General features: G+C 39.1%; 2 protein-coding genes across 6 annotated transcripts in view; one reads left to right on the top strand and one right to left on the bottom strand.

The window, feature by feature from the left end:
• Positions 1–1,680: 1,680 nt before the first annotated feature.
• On the bottom strand, positions 1,681–22,172 carry Cpsf6 (cleavage and polyadenylation specificity factor subunit 6). Of its 5 annotated transcripts, none has more exons than XM_069506208.1 (15): positions 22,044–22,172; positions 21,718–21,933; positions 15,001–15,216; positions 13,734–13,845; positions 12,723–12,943; positions 11,927–12,091; positions 11,118–11,243; positions 9,915–10,008; positions 9,228–9,329; positions 8,545–8,642; positions 7,912–8,178; positions 7,496–7,701; positions 6,811–6,861; positions 4,846–4,947; positions 1,681–4,414 (listed from the first exon to the last, which is right to left on the bottom strand). In XM_069506208.1, exons 1-15 carry the CDS (start codon positions 22,107–22,109, stop codon positions 4,228–4,230), a joined length of 2,229 nt encoding a protein of 742 aa, XP_069362309.1. In that variant the 5' UTR covers positions 22,110–22,172; the 3' UTR covers positions 1,681–4,227. The 5 variants fall into 5 exon arrangements, with proteins under 5 accessions (XP_069362309.1, XP_069362310.1, XP_069362311.1 ...); XM_069506209.1 differs by having other exon boundaries at positions 8,545–8,636; XM_069506210.1 differs by lacking the exon at positions 6,811–6,861.
• A 1,400-nt stretch (positions 22,173–23,572) lies between these two features.
• Positions 23,573–25,205, top strand: part of UBL3 (ubiquitin like 3) — a 188,489-nt gene continuing 186,856 nt past the window's right edge. The window contains exon 1 of the mRNA XM_034980702.2: positions 23,573–23,920. Coding sequence (XP_034836593.1) covers positions 23,891–23,920 — 30 coding nt within the window. The 5' untranslated portion in view covers positions 23,573–23,890. The remainder of the gene's footprint in view (positions 23,921–25,205) is intronic.

Raw genomic sequence — 25,205 nt, 5'->3', positions numbered from 1 at the left:
TCACCTCTTAACTCAACCGCGAGCTTTTCTATAAGCATGAATTTTAAAGCGATTAAGCGCAGGTCATACCACAAGCTAAGCTAACTTCATTTAGTAGCTTAGTTCACATTCACATAACTGCGGCATTCTTTATCCGAACCTGCGCGACCAAAGCGATTGCGAAGTGGGAACGTCAGCCGCGCCGCAGTCGCCTCCCACATATTTTATAAAGACGCGCCATGCACTCCTGCGCGATTACCTACAACGCAATTCGACCACGTCTGCAGAGTGGGACGCATTAATCTAGTGATTAGCAACAATGCACTAACAAAATGAGGTTTGCAATAGGCTACTTGACATTTTTTTTAAGTTGGTCTTAAATGGTTAATATTTGTCCTATTATATCAAAAAAATTAACACTATATTTTTTTGCGCCCTAAAAACCGTAAAACTTTAATTTAAAAATATATTTTTCTTAGACAGGTGAAAACACTGTCGGCCATGTTTGGCCGATAGATTATCTGTGCTCTGACGTCATGCATTTGTAAACAACAGTATAACCACAGGGTTACACTGTTGTTTACAAATGCATGACGTCAGAGCACAGATAATCTATCGGCCAAACATGGCCGACAGTGTTTTCACCTGTCTAAGAAAAATATTTTTTTAAATTAAAGTTTTACGGTTTTTAGGGCGCAAAAAAATATAGTGTTAATTTTTTTGATATAATAGGACAAATATTAACCATTTAAGACCAACTTAAAAAAAATGTCAAGTAGCCTATTATCATTGTAGACGCTCCCGAATCCCGCGTTCATGACGCGCAGGTTTGGCCGTATCTTAATACTTCGGTTTCCATCGCGAACTAAAAAGCTAAACTGAGCGATCTGAGTTAGCTAATTGGCTGAACATTTCTGTAAACTGATAATACTACTGCTACTTGAAAGGCAAGCTTCGGACTGGCAGCCCGTCACTTCATTACATCCTTAGTTCCCTCCGTAGTTTCCGGTGGGAACCCAGATTGCTTAGCTGATAAGTTGAATGTAAGCTAAGCTACGTGAACTAAGCTAAATGAAATTAGCTTAGCTTGCGGTGTAGCCTGCGCTTTGGGTAGGTACTTAAGTAAAGTTCAACCTACGTTACGAACCCGAAAGCTTGAATCTAAAGAAATGGTTAGGAATATAAAAGATAGTGACAAACCACTTTTGGGCATAATAGAGTCCAAAAGGTCAGGTTCGTCGACTTTTATTCGAAACCCATGACCTTACATTTTCAACAGTTAAAGTACAAATCCGAGATGGACGGCAGACCGCAAACTGTAAGCGACACCACTGGTTTATATGAATCTGTATGAAATTTATTCCGAGCGCGGCAACACTGCGGCCTGGCAGACTTGCATACAGATTCATAGAAACCAGTGGTGTCGCTCGCAGTTTGCGGTTTGCAGCCCATCTCGGCCTTGTACCTTTACCAAAATAAAAAATGAATGTAATATTATAAAAAGGTAGTTTGTATGTTTGTTTGTAGGAAGAATTCTCTGGAACTGCTGAACCGATTTTGAAAATTCTTTCACCAGAAGAAAGCCACAAGATTCTTGAGTGACATAGGATATATTTTATTTTCAAGAAAAATTAGAGATCCCTACGGTAATAAGCTACCCGTGAAAACCGGGGCAGGTCGCTTGGTAAAAATTAAACAACATTGAAATGATACACCAATTTATTTATTAAAGAAGTCAAACCCATCAGTGTCCATCTGTATGGAACATATTCATACGAAAATTTTCTTAAACACTAGCAAAAATTAACATCTATATATCAAACTCCTATTTTAAACCAAACGTTACTCAAATAGAAACCTAGATATTTTACAATCCTAATACGAAATTATATAAAGTTATTTTCAACACAAACAATCTATTAGATTTGGTGTTCAAATTGAGGTTAAGTTAAGGTTAAAACTAACCTCAAAAATTTGGAATGTTGACCATCCATTAATAATAGTTACTATTAAATTATGTATAATATGAAAGTAAAGTTTTGGACCATACGTGCATGAAAGATTAATCTAATCGACTGATTCTTAACTTCTTCTTAACGAACTGACTGATCTTATTATTGGCAAAATAAAAATGTATACCTAGGTACCTACTTAATTGTTCATAGGCGCAAGTTCTTATACTCATAATGTCACAAAAATCATGTCGCACGCAAGATACAGAAATTGTTCCAAGAAAAAATATACATTTCAAACACTACATTGGCGCCTACCATAATATTTTTTTAATAATATAACACTAATTATTTAGGCCGCGGCCTTTACAACAGCGGTGGTCGGGGCGGGAGCGGCGTGATCATACAATACGCCAGTTTCAATTCGTTTTACCCTATATTCTGAAGGAATTCACCTTATTACCCTAAAAAAAATCGAAATACTCTGATCTAATAAGGGCACATTATAATAATTATTGTACCTAGTAAACATCATTTCACTTTTTTAATATCATTTCACGACTTCAAATCTTCACTTATGCCGAAAAAGTGTTGTCATAATTTTTTCCACTTTGAATTATGATAACTCTATAGTCTTATACATTCGGTATCCGCGCGGTGATTACTCGCGACAGGCGTAAATCTCGCGATCATTGCTGTCAAACGTCCGGCTAGAGACAGCAATAACCACAAAGCAAAATAAGAAGAAGAGAGACAGCAAATGAACTTTCGCATTGCTACTGCTGTCGCGTTGCTGTCGCTACTGCAACGTTTTACGTAATCACCCCGCCGTATTGTATAGTCGCCCCGCTCCCGCTTCGCACACCGCTGTCGTTGAGGCTGCGGCCTCCAGTGGTTTAAAATGCGTAAAAAATGACTCATCACGCGCCATTTTAACTCTATGGGTCAACTGTCATGTCAAAAGTACGGTTCACCTTTAAAATAAGGACTATAATCATACTTTTGACATGAAATTTGACACAAAAAGTTAACATGGCACGTGAGGAGTCATTTTACACGTACTATACAATGATAGTGCCGTGCCACCTTTGTTCTGGGAGTCGTGAGATATCACTTCAGTTATGTCTGTCTATTAAATTTTAGGATGTACAACCGATTGGCACCAATGTTCAGTTAATTTTGTAAGATCTATGATATGAAATAACAGCTTTACAATACTTTATAAGAACTAAACACTAACATCTAAATTACTGCGTTTTTGTACATTCTCACCTAGACTTAACTTTAAAACCAGATAGTTTCAACTTTCAGTTATAAGCCAAGTTAAAAAAAACATACATGCGTAATAAACTATAATTCGTAGATTTTAAAAAAGCTGTTGGTACAATGTCCCTTCATCAGGTGGGTACTGCCACCAGCAGGGTGATTCGCTTACTCGGTGATCAAAAATTATAGCCATCAAACTCATTTGGGCTCCACTGTACACTGTGTCACCAGTCACCACTGTATTGTTATAGCGATATGCTATATATTATATGATATGTTATATATATGCTCGCGACTTCGTCCGCGTGGACTACCAGTAAAGTATATTTTGCCAAAAACTAAAGTTGGTTACGTTAGATTAGAAGATGAATATTCATGTACCCGGCCTAAACGAAAACAATGAAATTTTAACTAGTTTCAGCCCCCCCCCCCCCCCCCCCCCCCCCAGCTTCTCCATCAAATTGACGGTGACTCATTCTATAGCAACCCCCTCATTTGACATTGGTTGGTTTTACATTGCTGCTACACTGAGCGATAAAAGTCAAATGATGGGTTTGATTCAATGATGATCAGAGTTAGCGAATCATTCCACTGGTGGGTGCTTTACGGTTGTAGCACCTACGTACCTGAACGACTGATCCAGTACAAAGAGAAATATTTTGAACTAGATGATGCCCGCGACTTCGTCCGCGTTGATTTAGGTTTTTAAAAATCCCGTGGGAACTCTTTGATTTTCTGGTATAAAAAGTAGCCTTTGTCCTTCCCCGGGATGCAAGCTATCTCTATACCAAATTTCATTAAAATCGGTTGAACGGATGGGCCGTCAAAGCTAGCAGACAGACAGACAGACAGACACACTTTCGCATTTATATTATTAGTATTAGTATGGATTATTTAGACGTGAAATCCAAGAAAAATAAGGCTACCTAGCCTCAAATGTACAAACATTTGACACCTGCCAGTGACGTCGAAGCCACGACGTTTTGCTGTCGTGAACAGTGGTATGGTGCTAACTTTTTTTTTCAGTCACTCAATGCCTGGCGTCCCGGCGGTGGTCGCGCTCGCGGTCACGCTCGCGGTCCGCGGTCGGCGGGTCGCGGTCGCGGCGCTCGCGGTACCGCTCGTCGTAGTAGGGCGTCGCGGCCGTGCGACTCTTGCTCGTGCTGGTCTCTCCGGCACCACTCTCCACCACTGGCTCCACGGGCGACTTGCGAGGCCTACAACAAATCAATTGGGTATTTGACTACATCAAAAATAAATTATTTCTCAGTGATTATTAAATAAAGGGTCGTTTATTAAGTGGAGGGTCTTCCAAAATACGTAAAATCCCCTCCCTTTGTCAGTTCTGAGCGATAACGAGAGATAAACGTTGGGGTCCCAAGGTTCTGGAATGGCGATCTCGCCCCGGATGACGCAGCGTTGGAAGACCCCCCCACTAGGTTGACGGACGACATCAGACGAGTCGCAGGAAGCCACTGGATTCAGGCGGCGCAAGACCGTGGCGTGTGGAAGTCCCTACAAGAAACCTATGTCCAGCAGTGGATGTCTGTGGATGGGTTATGATGATGATGATGAGTGTAGGTGAAGCCTCAACGTTTTATTACAAATTTCCTGACTGTCGTGAAGTGCGCCAATAGTTATTACATACCTCTCTTCCGTCCGGCTATGTCCCCTATTGTAGTGCTCTGCGCGTTCCCGGTCCCTGGACCTGGAGCGGTCGCGTTCCCTCTCACGGTAGTCCCGGTAATACCTGCAAGTAATAATATTTACTCATCATCATCATCATGACCAACCCATCGCCAGCTCACTACAGAGAACCACTTTGGCCATAGTCTACCACGTTGGCCATGTGCGGATTGGTAGACTTCACACAGCTTTGAGAACAGGTTTCCTCACGATGTTATCCTTCACCGTTAAAGCAAGTGATATTTGATTAGTTAAAACGCACATAACTCCGAAAAATTAGAGGCGAGTGCCCGGGATCGAACCCCCGACCTTAGATTAGAAGGCGGACGTCCTAACCACTAGGCTATCACAGCTTATATTTACTCATTACAAATGATTTAATAAAATAAATAATTAAATTATACACATTCCGATGAATTAGAGCACAGCAAAGCATAAATTCAAATGGAAAGAGGCTAAACGCTGACGCATACCGACAGAGTAGAGAAGCCGAGTCTTTTTGATAACAACTTGATCTTAAACTCCGCAGGGGCATGTGGCTCGATTGCGTAGAATGACAGTTAGAATGTCACAATCATACTCACCTATGATTGGTTGATGCTCGCTGCGCGTTCGATTATTGACTGCAATGCTTTGTTGCAACAAGAATAGCATAAATTCAGCCAATCATCACAGTTTCGATTGTATTAATGATCGATGCAGGTTTTACAGAATCGACCTACTCGCCGCGGTCGTTTGACAGCGACAGTGTGACGATCGCAATCACCTCTGATTGACCGACACTCTATCGTTATTTGCTATAATGCATTATTGCAGCAAAAATACCATAAATTCAGACAATTATTATGATTGTAATTCCTGAATTGACCAGCAGTTTTGTTCCTTGATATGTTATGGAACATGGTTGAAATCGAATATGTTTTAGAAGTTATATGTGCTAGTGCGGTGGTTGTTGGGCATGCGTGTAGCTTGCTTGGTTGCTTTTTCTGCATGTTTAGCAGTGGGAGGGCGGGTGCATATCGCATGCTTCACGTTGTACCATACAGATTATAGCGAATTAAGCTGATTGTTCTTTGGGCAAAGTGAATAAAGCATTGAGTTGGTATCAAGAAATATGTCACTCTACGGCTCCATTTCACTCTACTCTGTGGGTGTGCGTTGCACCTAAGTTCATACTAACAACATGCTGCTTGGCGCATGAGCCTTTAAGGCCATTAAATTTGTAATAACTTACACTAAGTTACTAAAAAAAACAAAAACAGCTAACTAAGGGTTACTAAGAAAAAATAAAACAAATGCAAAGTTAAAAGGGAAGAAGGATCGGAGGGAGTTGTATGTTACAACTAGATATCGATAAATATTTCGTTTAAAAATTTATTTTAGTTAAATATGCAAAATAACTCGTGCTTTAGAAAAATCCATTGATACATATCTGCCTTTTTATTTTAAGTCTCATAAATTAAAAAGTCAGGTCTAAGGCTCAAGGCACATTATCAAAACCAAAACGCGCATTCAGTTAGCATTTAGCTTCACACTTTGAACATTATACATAGTTGAGATAAAGTTCACTTTTATAACTTTAAGACGTGTCCTATAGCTTCAACTCGGCAAATGCGCGTCGAGCCTAAAATAATGTGCTTATCACTACCCATATTATAAATGCGGAATGTGTTTGTTTGTCCTTCAATCACCTAGCAACGCAGCAACGGATTGACGTGATTTTTTGCATGGATATAGTTAAAGACCTGGAGAGTGACATAGGCTACTATTTATCCCGGAAAATCAGAGTTCCCACGGGTTTTTTAAAAACAAATCCACGCGGACGAAGTCGCGCGCATCAGCTAGTAGTATCAATATATCGTTTCTAGTCGTAATATACAGGTATGTAATACATAGTATAAGGCCTATTTATGAAAATAAGGCTTACGCATCACCACGGTCGCGTTCACGATCACGCTCCCTCGACCTTTCCCTGTACCTGTAATCAAAGTGATTACATTTCATTTCCATTACTTTATATTATTTGGATAATTGAAATTACTATAGGTAAATTAAATTATTGATTTGGCTTAAATCAAAACATATTTATTTATTATTATGATGAAATATGTAACCTAATACTTATGCACACCACCACAGGATCCGAAATATACATTGCTGGGGAGTCGAAGTGATGTGACACGTATTTTCTAAAGTGTTGCGAAGTAAACTGAACTTTATCTTCACTACGTAAAGTAAAAAATGAGAACCAATTAGACGCCTACATTAGCGCCTTTTTTGTTTTACACTATACAATCAAGATAAAGTTCATTTTCTAATGTAACATCATAAAGAAGACGCGTCGCTGCGACTGCTGCAATGTGCTTTGAGCCTATGTTTTATGTATTTTCACCCGTACGACTCGGTCTCTACACCTTGCAATGTGTGTTGTACCTTCACCTGTCACGCTCTTCCCTGTCACACAACCTGTCCCTGTAGCGCAACGCGGCATGCGTCTTGCGCCGCGGCACGCGGTGGTGTACGCGCGCATCCCTCTCCCTAGACTGCAACCGCTGTCTCTCTTCCCCGTACGACACGGTCTCTACGTCGTGCAATGTGTCTTGTACCCTCACCTGTCACGCTCTTCCCTGTCACGGGACCTGTCCCTGTAGCGCGACGCGGAGCGCTCCCTGCGCCGCGGCGCGCGATGGTGCACGCGCGCATCTCTCTCCCTCGACCGCGATCGCCGTCTCTCTCCCCCGTATGACTTGGTCTCTACGCCATGCAATGTGTCTTGGAGTGACGAGATAAGAATCTTGCATCTGTCATCATGTGCCACCTATAAAGGAAGGAAAATTGTATTTTGGGAAAAGTATAATTTTTGACTTTAGAAATCCTGCTTCTACATCAAGTTAAAAATTGTGTTTGCTGACGCAAATGAGGTTCTTTGAACGTTGTATTGCTTGTGTCGTAAAAGAAATTCATCGAAACGAAGCAGCGCTAATCATTCTGTTTCACACCGACACAGGGTCTGACGGGTATTCGTTACCTTGCTCTGCTTGATGAGAGAGATGGCGGTGACCAGCGTCTCGATGGCGGATGCGTACTCGCCGGCGGCCGCGTCGCTGACGGCGCGTGCGATGGCGCTGGACGACACGGTGCGGTTTCGGCCCATCACCTCCTCGAACTCCGCCTCGCTTATGACGGGGTGTGGCGGGTGCGCCGGGTGTGCGGGGTGCGCCGCGTGCGGGGGCGCGTGCGGGCCCAGCGGCGACGGGTGGTGCGCGGGCCGCGCCTCGGCACCGCCGGGGTAGCTCTGTAACACCACACCCAGCCTCAAAATAATGCTCTTTAGATTTAGACTCATTTTAGCGCCTGCTTTGCGAGGAAATGAAAGTGATACGCGACCGCTACCTATAAATCACCCACTGTGTCACCCACTTTTGACAAGACTCCAAATAATATATCACCCACTGCGCAAGTTCAAAGTCGAAAACCTTTTGACCTGACACCAACTGTAGTTTAGAAAGTACCAGGAGAGCATAGGAGCATAGGACGCTAGGCTCAGGCACTACATAAATTTCCATATAACATTTTTATGCCCAAGAGCATAAAAAACAGGTTTAATCCGCTTACTCGGCATAAAGAACTTTAAGAGCGTGAGAAGTGAAAATATACATACTGCAGGTGGTCTTCCGTACGGCTGACGCGCGCCGGGCGGCGGGCCTTGGGCGGGCGGCGGGCCTCCGTGCGCCGGGTGACCGTAGGGCGCGCCTGGTCCTGGCGGGACACCAGTTTAGTTTAAGGCCAGAACTATGTGGCGTGTTGGGTTGTAATGCGTCAGAAGCATAATATCGCTTTCATACATTTTGTATGATTAGAGAGAAACAACGACACGCCACTCCACTAATGTCTCTAACCATACTGTATGATACCGGTATGGTGGCACAACTCGACATGTATAATAAATCAGTACCCTTATTATAAATGCGAAAGTGTTTGTTTGTTGGTTTGTCCTTCAATCACGTCGCAACGGTGCAACGGATTGACGTGATTTTTTGCATGTGTATAGATAAATACCTGGAGAGTGACACAAGAGTGGTTTTTATCTCGGAAAATCAAAAAGTTCCCTCGGGATTTTTAAAAAACCCGGTCTACCAACCCACACCATGTGCGGATTTGGTAGACTTCACACACCTTTGAGAACATTACGGAGAACTCTCAGGCATGCAGGTTTCCTCACGATGTTTTCCTTCAATGTTAAAGCAAGTGATATTTAATTAATTAAAACATATAACTTCGAAAAGTTAGAGGTGCGTGCCCGGGATCGAACCCCCGACTTTTTAAAGGTCAAGTAGTAATTACCGGGGGGCGCAGGCTGCGGCGGCGGCTGTACTGCAGGTGCAGGCTGCACGGGCGGCTGCTGGTTGAAGAACGCCGGGTTCACGTGCGGCGCTGGAGCCCCGCCTGTACCATACGACGATTTATACTATGTGTGCAGTTAAACCTTCAGATAATGAAACACTGGACACTGGGACTGGACCTTGTAGGGACACTGGGCATTTTAAATCAAATCCAATCAAATCAAATTATTTATTTATATTTTTTATAATGATATAAGTAGGCATGATGTAATGCGCAGACGTACGCATTGAGGGTCAAACCTCTGTGGTTTTTTACAATGCGTGCTACCTATTATATTATGTAATTTTTCTTTCTTGTACGTTAATAATAATTTTTTTTTAAATGGTTTATTTAAAATCAGTACCCATATTATAAATGTGAAAGTGTTTTTGTTTGTTGGTTTGTCCTTCAATCACGTCGTAACAGTGCAACCGTTTGACGTTCATCCGATTCTTATAAAATTTTGTAGAGTTAACTTACATCCCGGGGAAGGACATAGGCTACTTTTTATCCCGGAAAATTAAAGAGTTCCCACGGGATTTTAAAAAATCTAAATCGACGCGGACGAAGTCGCTGGCATTATCTAGTAGTTACATACATTGCAAGTTAAATAAAAGCTTTTAAAATAACAACTCAGCTAGTACTAACCTGGATGTTGCGGCATCGGCGCGGGTCCCCTGGGCGGGCCCTGCTGGTGCGGCGGCATCTGGTGATGAGGCGGCGGCATGCCTTGCCCGGGCGGCTACAACCAAAACATACTGTTCCGTACTTTTGATATTTTTATAATAGGGTATTTTACCATTTTTTGAAAAGTGTTTTAATTTGATCCTAAGGTGATAATAAGCCACCAAAAAATTTACAAAAATTTTATTCGATCGATAAGTGCAATAAAAACGCATTTAAATTTTGCATTTTCTATTTTTACCGCGAAAACGCTGCCCGCCATCTTGTAAAGTTCATGAACCGTGATGACGTCACTTTGTCAAAAGGAATTTTCTTAGTGAAAGAGTACATGAAGAAGTACATATTTTTTGCAATTTAAAATGAGTAACTTGCCTTTTCATTCGTGTGCAATGTGCCTGCATGTGGGAATACCAGTGTAAAAACACCGAATAAGTTGTGGATTCAAGTGCCAACAGATTTAAAAGTTGGGAGAAAAACTTGGAGTACTGTACGCAGTTTGCGGAGTTTCGCTTGCCGTCTCATTCAGTACAGAAAGCGCGAATTAAAAGCGAATCGTTTCGCGCGTTTACGCGCGTACGTTGCGTCCAGAATATGCGTGCAACGCGCCCGTGAACTCGCTCTGAAGTTCGCGCCTAAACTGGACGCGAGTCTTTAGTGTCTCAAATGGCATTTGCGACGCGCTTAAAGGAGACAGTCTGGCGTACTACGCGCGTATTTCAAATTCGCGCGATGCTTGTGGACGCGATGTCGCCCAGTAGGTACCTCGCCAACGCGCGTATGAATTCACGCGAAACGATTCGCGCATTCGCCCCTTTTGGACAAGGTCATAGGCTGAGATGCATGCGCACAAGTGCAAACGAGATAGACGGAAGAGCGAGATGCGCAACGCGTGACCAGCAAGCCAACACTTGTCGCGTGATCCTTGCTAAGTTTTAAACACATAATCTGAGGAGCGATAGAGCATAGCAAAGCACAGCGCAGCATAGCTCAGTGTTGATTGGTCATACCCCTTATAGACCGCACTCAAGACTTAAGACACTTAAAACGAGACAGCGTTATATCACTGGCATAAATCTGTCTCGTTTTAACTAAAACGCAAGCCTGAGCAAATTCAAAGTACGCTCTACAGATCTCGGCCTTAGACCTTGCGTGTGGGGTGCGTCTTACCGCGCGCGGCGACAGCGGCGGCATGTGGTGTGGCATGTGGTGCGGCGGCGGGCCGTGCGCGTGCGGCGGGTGCGTGCGCGGCATCTCGTCGCCCCACTCGCCGGGCCCGCCGCGGCCGCCCGCACCCTGCGTTCGCAATAACCACAGAATTCACAATAGGTATACATTCAATGTGTGCCACTCATGAGTCATGACATACGGATCTGAGACATGGTCGCTAACTATGGGCCTCGTAAGAAAGCTCAGTCACTCAGCGGGCGATAGAGAAAGTTATGCTTGGAGTTAACTCTACCAGATCAGAAATTAGGAGATCCGTAGGAGAGCAACAACATAGCTGCGGGTTGCGAAGCTGAAGAGGCAAGGGGCAGGTCACGTAGTTTGAAAAACCGATAAACGTACCAAAATGGTAGAACGGCGACCTAGCACAGGAAAGCGCAGCGTTGGAACCATTCCTATATTTACCTTATTTAGAATTCTGTGGCATAACCCAAAACATGACCCTCCACTAGTAAAATAACACTGGAAGGCAAATTTTATAATGTATTTCTCTCTTTAAATACTAAAGACGTTTCTACCCCGCCTGGCTTGTGACATGTCAAAAAACCTGAAAATTTTAAGGTCCCCCCGCCGCACACATGCGTGATTGACAGAAACAATGGTACTATTGAATCAATTTCTAAAGTGACGGGTCTTAAATAGTGCTATCCTTTTCACAATGTTTTCTGTTATCTAATTAAATGCCTCATATTTTTAAACAATACTTATTTTTATGTGTATGAACCGTATAGGATCATAATAAGTATACATACCCCATGCGGTGACGGCGGAGGCATTTGGTGCGGCATCTGGTGTTGCGGGGGTCCGTATTGCGGAGCAGGGGCCGGCATGTGGTGGGGCCTCGGCCAGTCGGGGCCCCCTCTTGGACCTCCGGGAGGGCCTCCGGGGGCGCGTTGCATTTGTGGCGGCCCTTGGAACTAAAGATAGTTTTCTGTTACTACCACTACTTAACTGTTTTATTGTATTACTAGATGATGCCCGCGACTTCGTCCGCGTGGATATAGGTTTTTCAAAATCCCGTGGGAGCTCTTTGATTTTCCGGGATAAAAAGTAGCCTATGTCCTTCCGCGGGATGCAAGCTATATCGGTACCAAATTTCGTCAAAATTGGTTGAACGGTTGGGCCGTGAAAGGCTAGCAGACAAACAGACAGACACACTTTCGCATTTATAATATTAGTATGGATAATAATATCTGACTCCCACGACTTCGTCCGCGTAAAAATTATTTCTTGGTGAGTATGTTGTACTATGGAAAAATTTCAAGTATATAGATCCACTAATTTAGGTTGTGTTCTGTCAATCAGTTTTATACACAAAAATAGATTCAAGAAGGTTAAAATATACCATAAAGAAACTTTTTAGCTCATAATCAAACGTAACATATTGCCTTATGAAATGAGCAACTGCAGAGTTTCTTGCTGGTTCTTCACAGTAGTATCTGCTTTCTGATATGGTGGTAGATCTTTACTTGTCAAAAACATAAAATGGCAGATGAATTAAATATTTTACATTTTCGTCAAAATTAGTGGAGTGAGAAGTGGTCTCACCTGCATCGGTGGCCTGTGTTGTGGGGGCCCCTGGTGCGGAGGAGGGCCCTGATGAGGCGGCATATGGTGTGGTGGGGGGCCTTGATGCTGCTGCATGTGGTGTGGTGGGGGGCCATGGGGCCCGGGTGGAGGCCCTCGCAGCTGATGATGCGGGCCTGGCCCAGGCATCATCATGCGTGGGCCATTTGGTCCCGGCCCGTTTGGTCCGCCACCAAAGAATTCTATGAATTAATGGAAAGTTATATCAGCTGTATTTATAAAATGTTAAGATTATTAATCCAGCGCGCCGCGCCGATGGCGTTCTATAAAATTTCAGAGCCTTTCAAATTAATTAAAGGCACATAAATAATTGTAAACAACTCTGCTTAGGAAATAAATACTGAGTTACCTATTGAGATTCATTTCCTAACTAACTTCCTAACTTTCCTGCCCCCCCGCATTTTAAGATTTTGTTTTCATGCAAAACCTTGTATATGCATACTTGTATATCTTGAGGTTAAATTCTCTGTGTTACTAGGTAATTAGCTGGCAAGTCGCAACCCTACAGACTATCTATTTTTTTAAGCACTATTTTAAAGAGAATCAGGGAGAGATATAGGTAAGTTATATGTACATAGAACATACTTTGACTTTGCTCAGACTTAAGACAGAGTTGAAACGAGACGGGGTTATGTCTCTACATAAATCTGAGCTAAGTCAAAGTGCCGCTCTATAAGTTCTACGCATTAGCTATCATACAGTGACCATTGGGTAACCTTACTTTTTCATTCGTCGTCTTCGATCGTCTAATGGCAGTTTTACGAAAGCTTCATGTACCTTTAGTACGCGACAGGTCGAGATCGCAATCGGGGATGAGGCGGGGGGACGCCCCGCACGTCACCCGCGCTCGCCCGCTCTGGATTAGCGTGGAGGCTGTGCGGGTGCGCGGGGCGTCTGTCTCGATTTAAGAGTTTCTGAATTCAAATGCGTTCTATAGATCATATGGTTAAAAAAAGAAATATCAATATCTACCTCCAGGATGTGGGCCAGGCATGCCCCCCGGGTGTGGGCCTCTCATGCCGGGGTTGCCGGGTCCGGGCGGTGTGGACCTCGTCTTCGACTGACTCTCAAACTGATTCAACGCCTGTGGGACGCACACCTCAGAATATTACCACAGAACACTTAATAGAACCTTCCAAGTACAGAAGGATCACAAAGACGTTTAAAAAACGACTCTTGTAACAACGCCATGAAGTGCAATTCAGCTCGCACTTCGCTGCGACCTAAATTAAGGACCTTTCTTTCTATCTCGTAAACTTGTACCTATCTTTATCTTTCTCTCAAGAAATAAGGATAACTCAGCAATGCGATATTGCGCGCAGAATTTTGTGACATACCTATGGAAATTGAGTGTGTGCAGCTTCTTACAATTTTTATAAATATTACACATAATCGCGCGGTGATTTCGTAGTGCGGGATTACGAGTTACTCGAGAGCCTAATAAAGGGCGATTTTTCCTCTATTTTCCCATTAAAAGATTCTATCAGAAAAGATGTCTGTAATAGATATGTATATAGTAAGTACGCGTCAAGTCAGTGCACTGCACTTGAACGTACGTAGACACGAAGGCGAGAACGTGTGAGAACGTGATTTGCTGGTACTTTATCATTTCGCGCCCAATAGGTTATAGGACGGTATTGTAGCAGATAGAGCCATTATCGTCCGAAACTATTTCGTTGACGCCAACTGTACAGTAGCTACAGAGGTGGCTCTGCGAAGCCGAAACGAGTCAACTTTGAGTATAAAACATCGACTTGGCGGGGGTACTCCTGTGGCCCCAGATACTAGAATTGGCAGCCCTTACATGATCGTTTAATTACGTACACGGACCTCTTCTATCTCGTACCTATATGACAAAGAAAGGAAGATTCTAGTTTCATAATACAGTCCCAGCATGTAGCAGTCGATTATGAATGCTGCCTGTGTATGGCCGCTCTTACATATGGTATATTTCTTTAGTGACTTTCGTAGCGTTAACTGTACGTTAATATTTAACTAAGAAGTTCCAGAGCTCTAGTGACGTCACTTCACAGTGCGTATATTTCATATATAGGTACGCACTGTGAAGTGAGGGTATTTTGTGTATAGTAGGTACTGAAAACTGCCCAAACGTGTTTGCTCAAGGTACAAAACTTGAGTCGCAATGAGTTCCAGGCTCATGATATTTGTACACACATTATTTCATTTTCATGAAAGTATCCAAAAAATTATTGTATGCAACTTTGTCAAATGTAATTACCTGTTTAGTGGGCAGCGTTACAACGGGATGCTGACCGTGGATCTCCTTCTTGGACAGTCGATCGAGGACCATCCTGGTGGACTGGTCGGAACCCAGCGATATGACGCAGAATCCTTTCGACTGTCCATTTGCCCTGTTCTCGAAGAACTTCACGTCTTGAAAGTCCGTTACGCCGATATCGGCGACCGCGTTAGCTATGTCTTGATCAGTCGCCCACTGGAAAACATATGCATCCAAAACTCAGGGAAATGCTACCTCATGAAACGCGAAGCGAAATAGAAAATACATACTTCACCGTGCCTCGTTTTTTTCTAATCAGTGTCACGTATACCCCCAATGTTATATAACCACAAACCCCTACGCCAATTTTTTATAAAATACCGTCCGAAGTACCTAAATGAATTTCGACCGCGATCAACTATTATTTTTGAAGACCCTCACTAAAAATATGAGCTTAATATTCAATCTTTTGCAATCTTTCAAATCTTTTCATCTGACACATACTTTTACTATCCATCAATTCCCTAAACGTAAGAAATGTGCCTATTTCGATTTTTTTATATGAAATATTGGGTGGAAAGGAAACAGTTTTTATTTTAACCATTCTTTTATTTCTGTATCACATTCAAGTTCCATTTTAGTTATATTATTTCGCAGAGGACTAGGCAGTGAACATACTGCGGTAAAATAAGTTAAGCAAATGTAGGTTCGATTCATCCGACAGAATCGAAAGATGAATTTTACAAATCTACAAAAAGACAATAGTCCTTACTGATATTTACACTTGAAAAATTATTTAACAGCATAAATTAATTCAACCATTTTACCTTTGATATATCTAAATGACTAAATAAATGTTTAGATTTAATAATTCCAAGATCAACAATGAGTAATTTTACATGATCAGTTTAATAAGATATTAATACCCAAGCACCAGTTAAAAGCTTTGTTCAATACAACGAGTTTCTGATTTAAACAATGCAATTTTCTTTAGACCCAAGTGATACTTTAATATAAATGCATTAGGTACAGTAAGTTGTAACTTTAACATTGTAAACTGAACTATATTGGTTAACACAAGAACGATTTGCGCGAAACACAAGCCAATGTCGTTATTAATATGTAGTTATAATGTACGTCGCAATCCGAGACCGAAATAAGATAGATAACAGTATGAAATACATTAACCTTAATTGTCACATTCAATAGTAACACCAACTTACAGACGTTATTTCGCTAGTCAAATCGTTACACTAGCCCCATTATACACTGACAGTCATGGCGATACAGAAAACAATGTAAAAATAGTAACCTCATCAAGGACTAGTCAGTCGCAATTCGAAAACACACGACATAATAAAACAAAATAAACAGTACACGAGTTATAATAAAACACTACAGAGGTACAAGCATTTTCTTACCTTGCTGATAACCTGATAAAGGAAAGTATTAAGTAATTAAAGTAAATTTTATATCATTCAGAATTTTGGTTGCCAATAATAAAAATATGTAATATTGCATAATCCTCAGGCACTTGCACCAACCAATATCCTGATTTTAAACAAAAGCATATTTTAAAAAAAATAAAGCACATAATCTACCTGGCTTTTGGTCAAAATATATATTATAATATTATGTTATAATGTACGATGTATTCGAAAAAAAAAAGGTTTATACAGATTCAGCCTACAACAATGAAATGGAACTCTAGGAACTCTATGATTTATTTACTTCTCAGTGACATCAAGAATATCACATTTTCGCTAACTGCATGGTAGTTTCATAAATAATTTTTAAAAATCTAAATATTAATGTTCGGTATGAATTATGATACCTACTCTTATATTATGACGGTCACAAAACCTAATATGTATATTATGTATTCAGAATTTAATAACTATGTAAAATAATCTATAAATAAATTATGTACTATTCAATTCAATGAATATATAAGTTAAATAAATCAAACTTTCTTCACCATCCTCTCATTTACAGACACACACACACAAGTTGATTCATAAACATTCAAAATATCTTTACTACAAGTAACCACATAGAACAAGTCTGAGATATTTACAAATTCCTGTCATGGATTGTAGGTAATACAGTGAAACAACAGATCTTATAAAAAGTTTAAACTACTTATACAGAAAACAATAAAGACTAATAGGTAAGTAATTAAAATATTTCAAAAAATAACTTGCTTAGCTAATTTTCTTTACATGATATATTCTAGAAATATAAAATCCATTTTATGTAGAACGATAACTATAACAATAATAATTAACAGAGGAATGTGTAAATATCTCTTTCTATCAACATCAGAACCAAAACTTGTCACAATGTAATCTACAAACAATGACAACTTTATATTCTGGATTTGATAGTCTATGAAAACTTCAGGAACCACTACAACATGGTAAACGAAACTTCATAATTATTAATGTCCAATACCTTACCAACCAGTAAGAAAACACATCATGTTTACTTTCTCACTAATTAAGTGTAATTATGAACATAGGTTCATTATTGCATAGAGGAGTGATAATATGACTAGTAATTTTTTATTCAATCTTAGACTTATTTTTTGTTTAAATAAGTTATGGTAGCAAAAACAAGTTTAGTTATTCTTTAAAAAATGTATTGTAATTAAACTAAAAATTGTTTACTACCCGGCAAATAAATCACTGAGCTAAGGAAAGAGATAATCGGCAGCGTCGGCTTTGTAGAGCGTCGTCTCTGTCACTCATACCTACCTAATGTGACGTTTTGTTGCCGACTTGTTAGTCTCAACGACAAACTACGCTCTACGAAGCCGACGCTGACGATTGCTATCTCTTTCTAAAGCTTTATGTGTAATATTTACTGACGAGTATTATACGCATATTGTAACAGGACAATTTTCCTTTCCTGATGTTATGTCGATATAGTACTGCAAGCTTACAGAGCGCCTATATTTAAATGAGTGCTTCCTGATAAGCTTAGTATACGCAAAATTAGTAAGAGATTGTTTCATAAAAGCACCAATCGAGAGCATATTGAAATATAGGCGCTCAAGGGGTCGATTGCGGTAAAGTGACAGCTAGTGTAACGATCGCAAACACCTCTGATTGGCTGTTAGCCAAAATGCTGTTGTCGCAGCAACATAAATAAACACCCGAACATTTGAGATTGTAGCAATAATTATTCATGCAGCTTGTCCACAATCGACCAGTGGTAAGCTTTCGGTACCTATAATACGCAACAGGTCGAGATGGCAATGGGGGAGAGAACGCCCCGCACAGCCCGGTGTGGGCAAGCCCGGGTGACGTGCTGGACCCCTGCCTCATAACCCGATTGCCATCTCAACCTGTTACAGACGCATTGATTGATACCTCTGATACTGTATAAAACGTCATAATTAATATTACTATACCACACATTGAAAGATAAATAACAAAAACTGATAATTTTGGGACAATACTAGAAAACATGTTTTCTCGCAAAGTTAAAGTAAAAATTTAAATCACATGCAAATATGTCGACATTCTACTGCTGGTCTAATAACTTTCTCTGTTCCACCATGTAACAGGGATAGTAATAAAAAGTGACAAATATTACTCATGAAAACAATGAGTCAGTATAACATTTAACGATATCATAGAGATTCAAGATTTTTAAATTATTTATAAATAATAATAATTAGATGATACCCGTGAATTAATCCGAGTGGATTGAGGTTTATTAGAAATCTTGTGGTTACTCTTTGATTTTCCGATGGTAATAGAGAAGCCTATGTCCATGTTCAGGATGACAAATTTCATCAACATTGGTTAATCAGACAGACAGAGACACTTTTGCATTTATCAATATTAGCATGGATTATGTAACAATAATATTGTTACATACTAAAATGTTCTACGGTAAATGGTTAAGATAACGGTAAATACTTTTGGTTTTATCATAAAATGAGCTTGTTTTTGCTTAAAATTGATGTAGCAACAAAAAAAAATTTAAAAGAATTTACCTATTTAGGAGTTTATGTAATGAGAACAGGAAATTTTTTAGATCCCAATTCAGAAATGAAGGCAAATAATGTTATTTTACTATTAACACAATTTTCTCACGTTTAAGATGCTATTTTATGATACAGTCATACTGAACACCTGAAACTTAACATATTATAAATGTTACAAACATACAAAAGTTTTGATTGGAATTAAAACTTACAAAAATTTCCTGAACTTCAAAATGTTGCTATATCAATAATACTGAGAAATTTTGTTTTAGCACAATAAATGTAAATATATATATGCAAACATAATAGAAAATTGTATGTTTTGAGCCAATACATTTCATATTACTCTGCAGTGTCCATATCCCAATTCGTCCTCATAATTTAGCCTTATTTCTTACAAGCAACTACCCACGGCTTTGCTTCTTTATTCTTTATCCCTTGGAAATTTCAAAAAATCCGGCCTTATTCCTTGTTAGGGACATTAAATTAAACTTCTGTGCAAAATTTCAGTTTGCTAGCTCCAAAGATTCAGGCTGTGCGTTGATGAGCCAGTCAGTGAATCAGGACTTTTCTTTTTTTTATATTGTTTATAACAGGAGTCTTAAAAACTGTTTTTTATATGCTTATCTTTTTAGGGTTCCGTACCTCAAAAGGAAAAACAGAACCCTTATAAGGATCACTTTGTTGTCTGTCTGTCAAGAAACCTACAGGGTACTTCACATTGACCTAGAATCATGAAATTTGGTAGGTAGGTGGGTCTTATAGCTGGTATTAGGGGAAAAATCTGAAAACCGTGAATTTGTGGTTACATCACACAAAAAAAATTAAATTGTGGTCATAATTAGTATTTTCAATTTTCGTAGTAAGATAACTATATAAAGTGGCTTCACCTGTGCGTTCTAAAACAGATTTTTATTTATTTTTATGCATCATAGTTTTTGAATTATCGTGCAAAATGTCGAAAAAATAAGACTGCCGTACGGAACCCTCATTGCTCAAGCCTGGCTCGCACTTGGCCGGTTTTTTATACTACTTACTTATTTTTGTTTTGAGTTTTTGGACACTGCAGCTTAATAATAACATGTAATGGCACTGGAATTTCAGTAGTAAATAACCAAATGAATCAAATCGCACTTAACATTTTTAAATGGTGTCTTGTAACAAATTTTTACCTTTTAAGTTCAATATTTTGATATACGCATGTATATTGTACATTGTATTACAATAATTAATAATTGTATTGTTATAGAAGCTGTTTCTTATAATAAAGTTGCAACTACAGTAATTAATCAATGTATTTGTAAGTAAATTTCAATAGTTAAAAAACAAATAACAATTTGAATTGCAGATAAGGTTATTGAATGTTAATTTTTAATTTGAAATAAAATCTAAGATTGAAATGTTTTTTAAATTACACATGCTACATTTTTACAGCAGCTGCTTTGCTGCCATTTAAAAAAAACTTTTTGCAACTTTTACACAATTATATTTTTATCTATACATAAGTATACGGTTAACTTATAAACATTATTTTTAATACAGGATGGGATGAATTCTTTTTTAAAATCTGAAAGTATAATATAGTTTTGGACTGATTTACATGAAACTTAGGCTTAATTGAGGTGACTGACCTTCCTTTTACAATGGTAGATCTTGGTGAAAAAAGAACGACTTGATTTACAGACTTTCAATTTAGATAAGTTTATTTGTGACACATTTAGTGACATAAAGCGTGTGGCTAATTCCGTTGTACACAATCTCTTAACTAAACTAAAATAATATGTCTAAAACTATTGCTATCCCTTTCATAAAGGATAGCAATAAATTAAGACCTGTTAACTTAGTTTAGAGATTGTGTACAAGAGAATCTGCCCCATTGTGCTATTTTTTATTTATAAGTAATATCCGCAAATATTAACTCAATTTAGGCCTGCAAGTAAAAACATGAAAAAGATGCTTCACTGAGATACTTGTTGCAGTGTAGCTTGCTGCCTCCCTCCATGTAAAACAAATATGTGCAAATACACACACATGCTGAAGGAGACCTCGTGAGCTTATTGGTTCAACATGCCTTCGCATGTGTGTGTCTCTTTGCACAGGTGACATTGAGGTAGCAAACTTAACTGCAACTGAAGATATTACATGATGCATTCTTGAAATGTCCATACTGTAATTGTTTTAATTGAATACAAGGAATTTGCCAGTCGATTATTCTTTATTGGCATAATTATAAGTATAAACAAAAAAATTAACATACTGTGTGTAGGTAAAAAAATGTTACAGGACAATACCTAGTAAAATACTTTCGAGGTTTTTTTTTATTATGACCCTGTATTATATTGGAATAAGTTCATTTGGTTACTTAATCATAGAACTACCATCATTTGTTTTGTATGAACTAAATTTAGACATGTCAATCAGACAAGTAAAATTAAAAATTTGTTCAGATGAAGAAAGTAAGTAAAATGGACTGAGAATTGGCTTTAAAGGTAGGTAATAAATAACTATAAGAAGCCGGCATATATGCAATTGTACAAACTACGCGTTACTAATTCCTAAAAATCGATAAATAAAACATGGCGTTTATACCAACTCATTTTTAAATGATGGCAGTCCTAATAAAATCCGTGTCAACGCAACAGACGTTTGAAAAATAATAATTATAGTAACGTCCTATATTTACATATTATTATATCTAAAGAGAAAAATCAGGTACAAACCCAGGTGAGGTTGCCGATGTAAAGTTGGAAGCGGCGGCCATGATGGCCGTGGCTTGATACGTTGTTGTGATGATACGGAACTGAACCGTTGGTTTCCTCCGGTGGATGCTGATGCTGCGGCGGTCCGGAGTTGGGTGGCCCGTCGCCGTCTTCGGGCTTCGACGGCGCTGCGATCACGTCGTCGTACAAATCGACATTTTCACCTCCAAAGTCATCCTGTAACCCATGCCGTTATTCGTGTTAAACATTGCGCCGACCCGAAGTGATAACCTAAATAACAAAGTGATAACTTGAATAACGAATTTTTAAGCACTTTATTGACTCACCTGTCTATTGAAATCAGATTCAATATCGTCGGCGTACAAATCTATATCCACGCCTCCATCCGCCATTTTGCGAATTGAAGAAAAGCCGCAGACAGCGCAGACTCGCAGAGCCGCAGTGCCAGTGTGACCAGATTTAAATTGATGACACGGACCAGAAAAAAATTAATGAATCTACTAGATGCTGGACTGCTGCAACTGAAACCTGCTAAGCAATTTTGAAAATTTGGAAAATGCTAAAGTTGTGCTTACAAATTAACTCATATTTTCTAAGGAAATATAAAATAAAAAACCGGCCAAGTGCAAGTTAGGCTCGCGCAACGAGGGTTCCGTACTATAGACTACAGTCAAATTTTTTCGTCATTTTCACGATAATTCAAAAACTATGATGCATAAAAATAAATAAAAATCTGTTTTAGAATGCACAGGTAAAGATCTTTCATATGATACCCTTCTAGTTAGGTATCTTACTTCTAAAATTGAAAATACTAATTATATTAGTTCATAGCCACAATTCTTTTTGTGTGATGTAACCACAAATTCACGATTTTCAGATTATTCCCTGAATGTCTGCTATAAGACCTACGTACCTGCCAAATTTCATGATTCTAGGTCAACGGGAAGTACCCTGTAGGTCTCTTGACAGACCAACAGACAGACAGACAGACAGACAGACAGACAGACAGACAGATAGACAGATAGACAGACAGACAGACAGACAGACATACAGACAAACAGACGGACAACAAAGTGATCCTATAAGGGTTCTGTTTTTCCTTTTGAGCTACGGAACCCTAAAAAGAGTTAATTTTTCATCCGAGAAAAAACTCCGAGAGAACTCTCAGGCATGCAGGTTTCCTCACGAAGTTTTCGTTCACCGTTAAAGTAAGTAATATTATTACTTAAAAGTTTAAAACGCACATCACTCTGAAAAGTTCGAGGTGCGTGCCCGCCCGGGATCGAGCCCCCGACTTCCGATTAGAAGACGTCTTAACCACAAGGCTATCACAGCTTTAATATTTACATTTACAACTACCTAATTTAAATAATCTCTCATGGCTTGTAAAATCTGTATAATATTTTTGTGAAATGCTGTTGATTACGGATTTAGGGGCCATATCCTACTAAAATCAAAGGCTTCTGCTAATTCTGGTCACCCTGTCTAAAGCTGTGCGTTCCGTTCCCCGGTCCCCTCTGTAGCGCGCGCTTGTTTTTGTTTGGCAGATAGGTAGGTACAGATTAAAGATTTAATGTTTCGGCCGTAATAAAAAAAAACTATACTGAAAAACCACTTAGGTATTATTTTAGATGTCGAGCTTTGATGTAACATTCAATACCACTTCAATACAGTACCTAGATATTTGTATCAAATCCTTTATCAAAACAAAAATACATTGAGCGCCATCTATATCAGATAGTTAAAAAGATATTCATCCAAGTATTTTTCGCCAATGCTGCCATCTAGAATGTAATAGAAAAATATTGAGGACGAAACTAGCATGCGCGGGTCGAGAGGGGCGGCCCGCGACAGCAACCATCCCTCGCCATTTTCCGTCAACCTCAATCAAGTTAGCTTCTGTCAGTCGCGGTGTGTTTATGTTGTGATAATATGAAAAATTATTAGTACCGATGAATCTCAATGGGAAATCGTGTTGATTACCACGCCAGACGATGGCTCGTTTATTGTGTTTGTGGCTCTAATGCAACGTTCGGTCAGTGATGATGGCCAAGTGATTGATAAAGTGAAGTGATTTGTGTCGTATGCTGGGTTACCGCAGCATTGAGCTCCTTTCTTTGGATAAATCGTCCTCACGACGACGTCGGGCAAAGGGACTGGAAGGTGACGCACCATGTCGGCAAAAAACATTCCAGGAGACAAGGTAGGTGTGACTGAACTGTGGAGTTCTGGCCTAATGCAACGTTCAACAAAAGGTCACTTTGTGTTTGTTACCTACTGTAGTCTCCTTTCTCTTACTGAGGCGTGGACGGTCGCCAAAAAACTTGAATAATACGTGTAGAATACGTGGAATGCAGCAAATTCTTGATTACACACAATAAATACAATGGAATTTGGTATAAATTTTGTGTTGAGAAGTTTTATTGACCTAAAATAATTAAGAAATTGAATGTCAAGGTACACTATATTTACTAACTTACTATAGGTAAGTAGGTACTTCTACTACATAATGTTATTGCCCTAAAATTCTACTAAAACAAGCAAGGATAGAGATCAGAATCAAAACTAAGAAATGTTTTAGAAATGTTTTATCTAAAAATATTTTAAATACTAAAGTGACTACATCAAAGTGCTCATTTTAAAATTTAGAATGCCAAAAATAAGTACTTAACTACTCAAATATTACTTACTATTAATAAAATTTACACTGAAGAATTTAGTCTTATCGTTTTTATACAGTTTATATGACCATGATCGCTATTCCCTTGACAATAGACCTTGTGAAGTGTAAAAAAATAGATTGAAATATTAACAGTACGTAAGTGATTTCCAGGGTTTCTGCAAAAAAGTTTAAGACAAATCAAATTAACAGCAAGTAAGTAAATATTAGAAAAAACAACGTAAGAAAATTAATAGTTATAGTTAAATTCTAACAATTACTTACTAATGTTTTTTATATAAATGACTAGCGAACTGATCCAGCATTGCATGGGTGCAATGAAGCTACTTATTTATGATGTCAGTGTTATGTTATTTCAAAAGAATAAGGCAGCACTTTTGATGAAAGCTCTGTCAGCTTGTTTCTTCAAACAATAAAATTATCCTCATATTTTAACAAATGAACACAAAACAATATTAAACTATACATACCTTTCTCTTAAATCACTGTACATATTGATGAAAACTGCATTAAAATCTGCCTAGTTTATAAGGCCTAAGAGGGACAGACAGTGGGAAGCGTCTTTGTTTTATAGCTACTATGTAGCGGCTCTGTGTGGCTTAAGTTTTGAGTTTTGGTACTGAGTTAGATATTTTTAATTTATTTATCAAGCTACATACAAGCTATTTACATAATTGGGTATTTTCCTACTTTTGAATTTGATAAATATTATTACTTTATTATAAACTAGGATAAAAATAATGACATATGCTGAAAAAAATATTAAAATCCAACAAAGATTTACAAAGATACAGGCATTTTAATTTTG

This window comes from Maniola hyperantus, chromosome 22, assembly GCF_902806685.2.
Source record: "Maniola hyperantus chromosome 22, iAphHyp1.2, whole genome shotgun sequence".
NCBI lineage: Eukaryota > Metazoa > Arthropoda > Insecta > Lepidoptera > Nymphalidae > Maniola > Maniola hyperantus.
This window is presented reverse-complemented; position numbering and strand designations above follow the sequence as displayed.

What these genes read in the sequence shown, in the direction of transcription:
- Cpsf6 (XM_069506208.1), bottom strand. Translation starts at nt 22,109, where the DNA reads ATGGCGGATGGAGGCGTGGATATAGATTTGTACGCCGACGATATTGAA. An exon ending in CTCCGCCGTCACCGCATGGG is followed by an intron (nt 11,244 to 11,926) that starts GTATGTATACTT and finishes TTGCGAACGCAG; the next exon opens with GGTGCGGGCGGCCGCGGCGG. An exon ending in GCCGATGCCGCAACATCCAG is followed by an intron (nt 9,330 to 9,914) that starts GTTAGTACTAGC and finishes CGTATGGTACAG; the next exon opens with GCGGGGCTCCAGCGCCGCAC.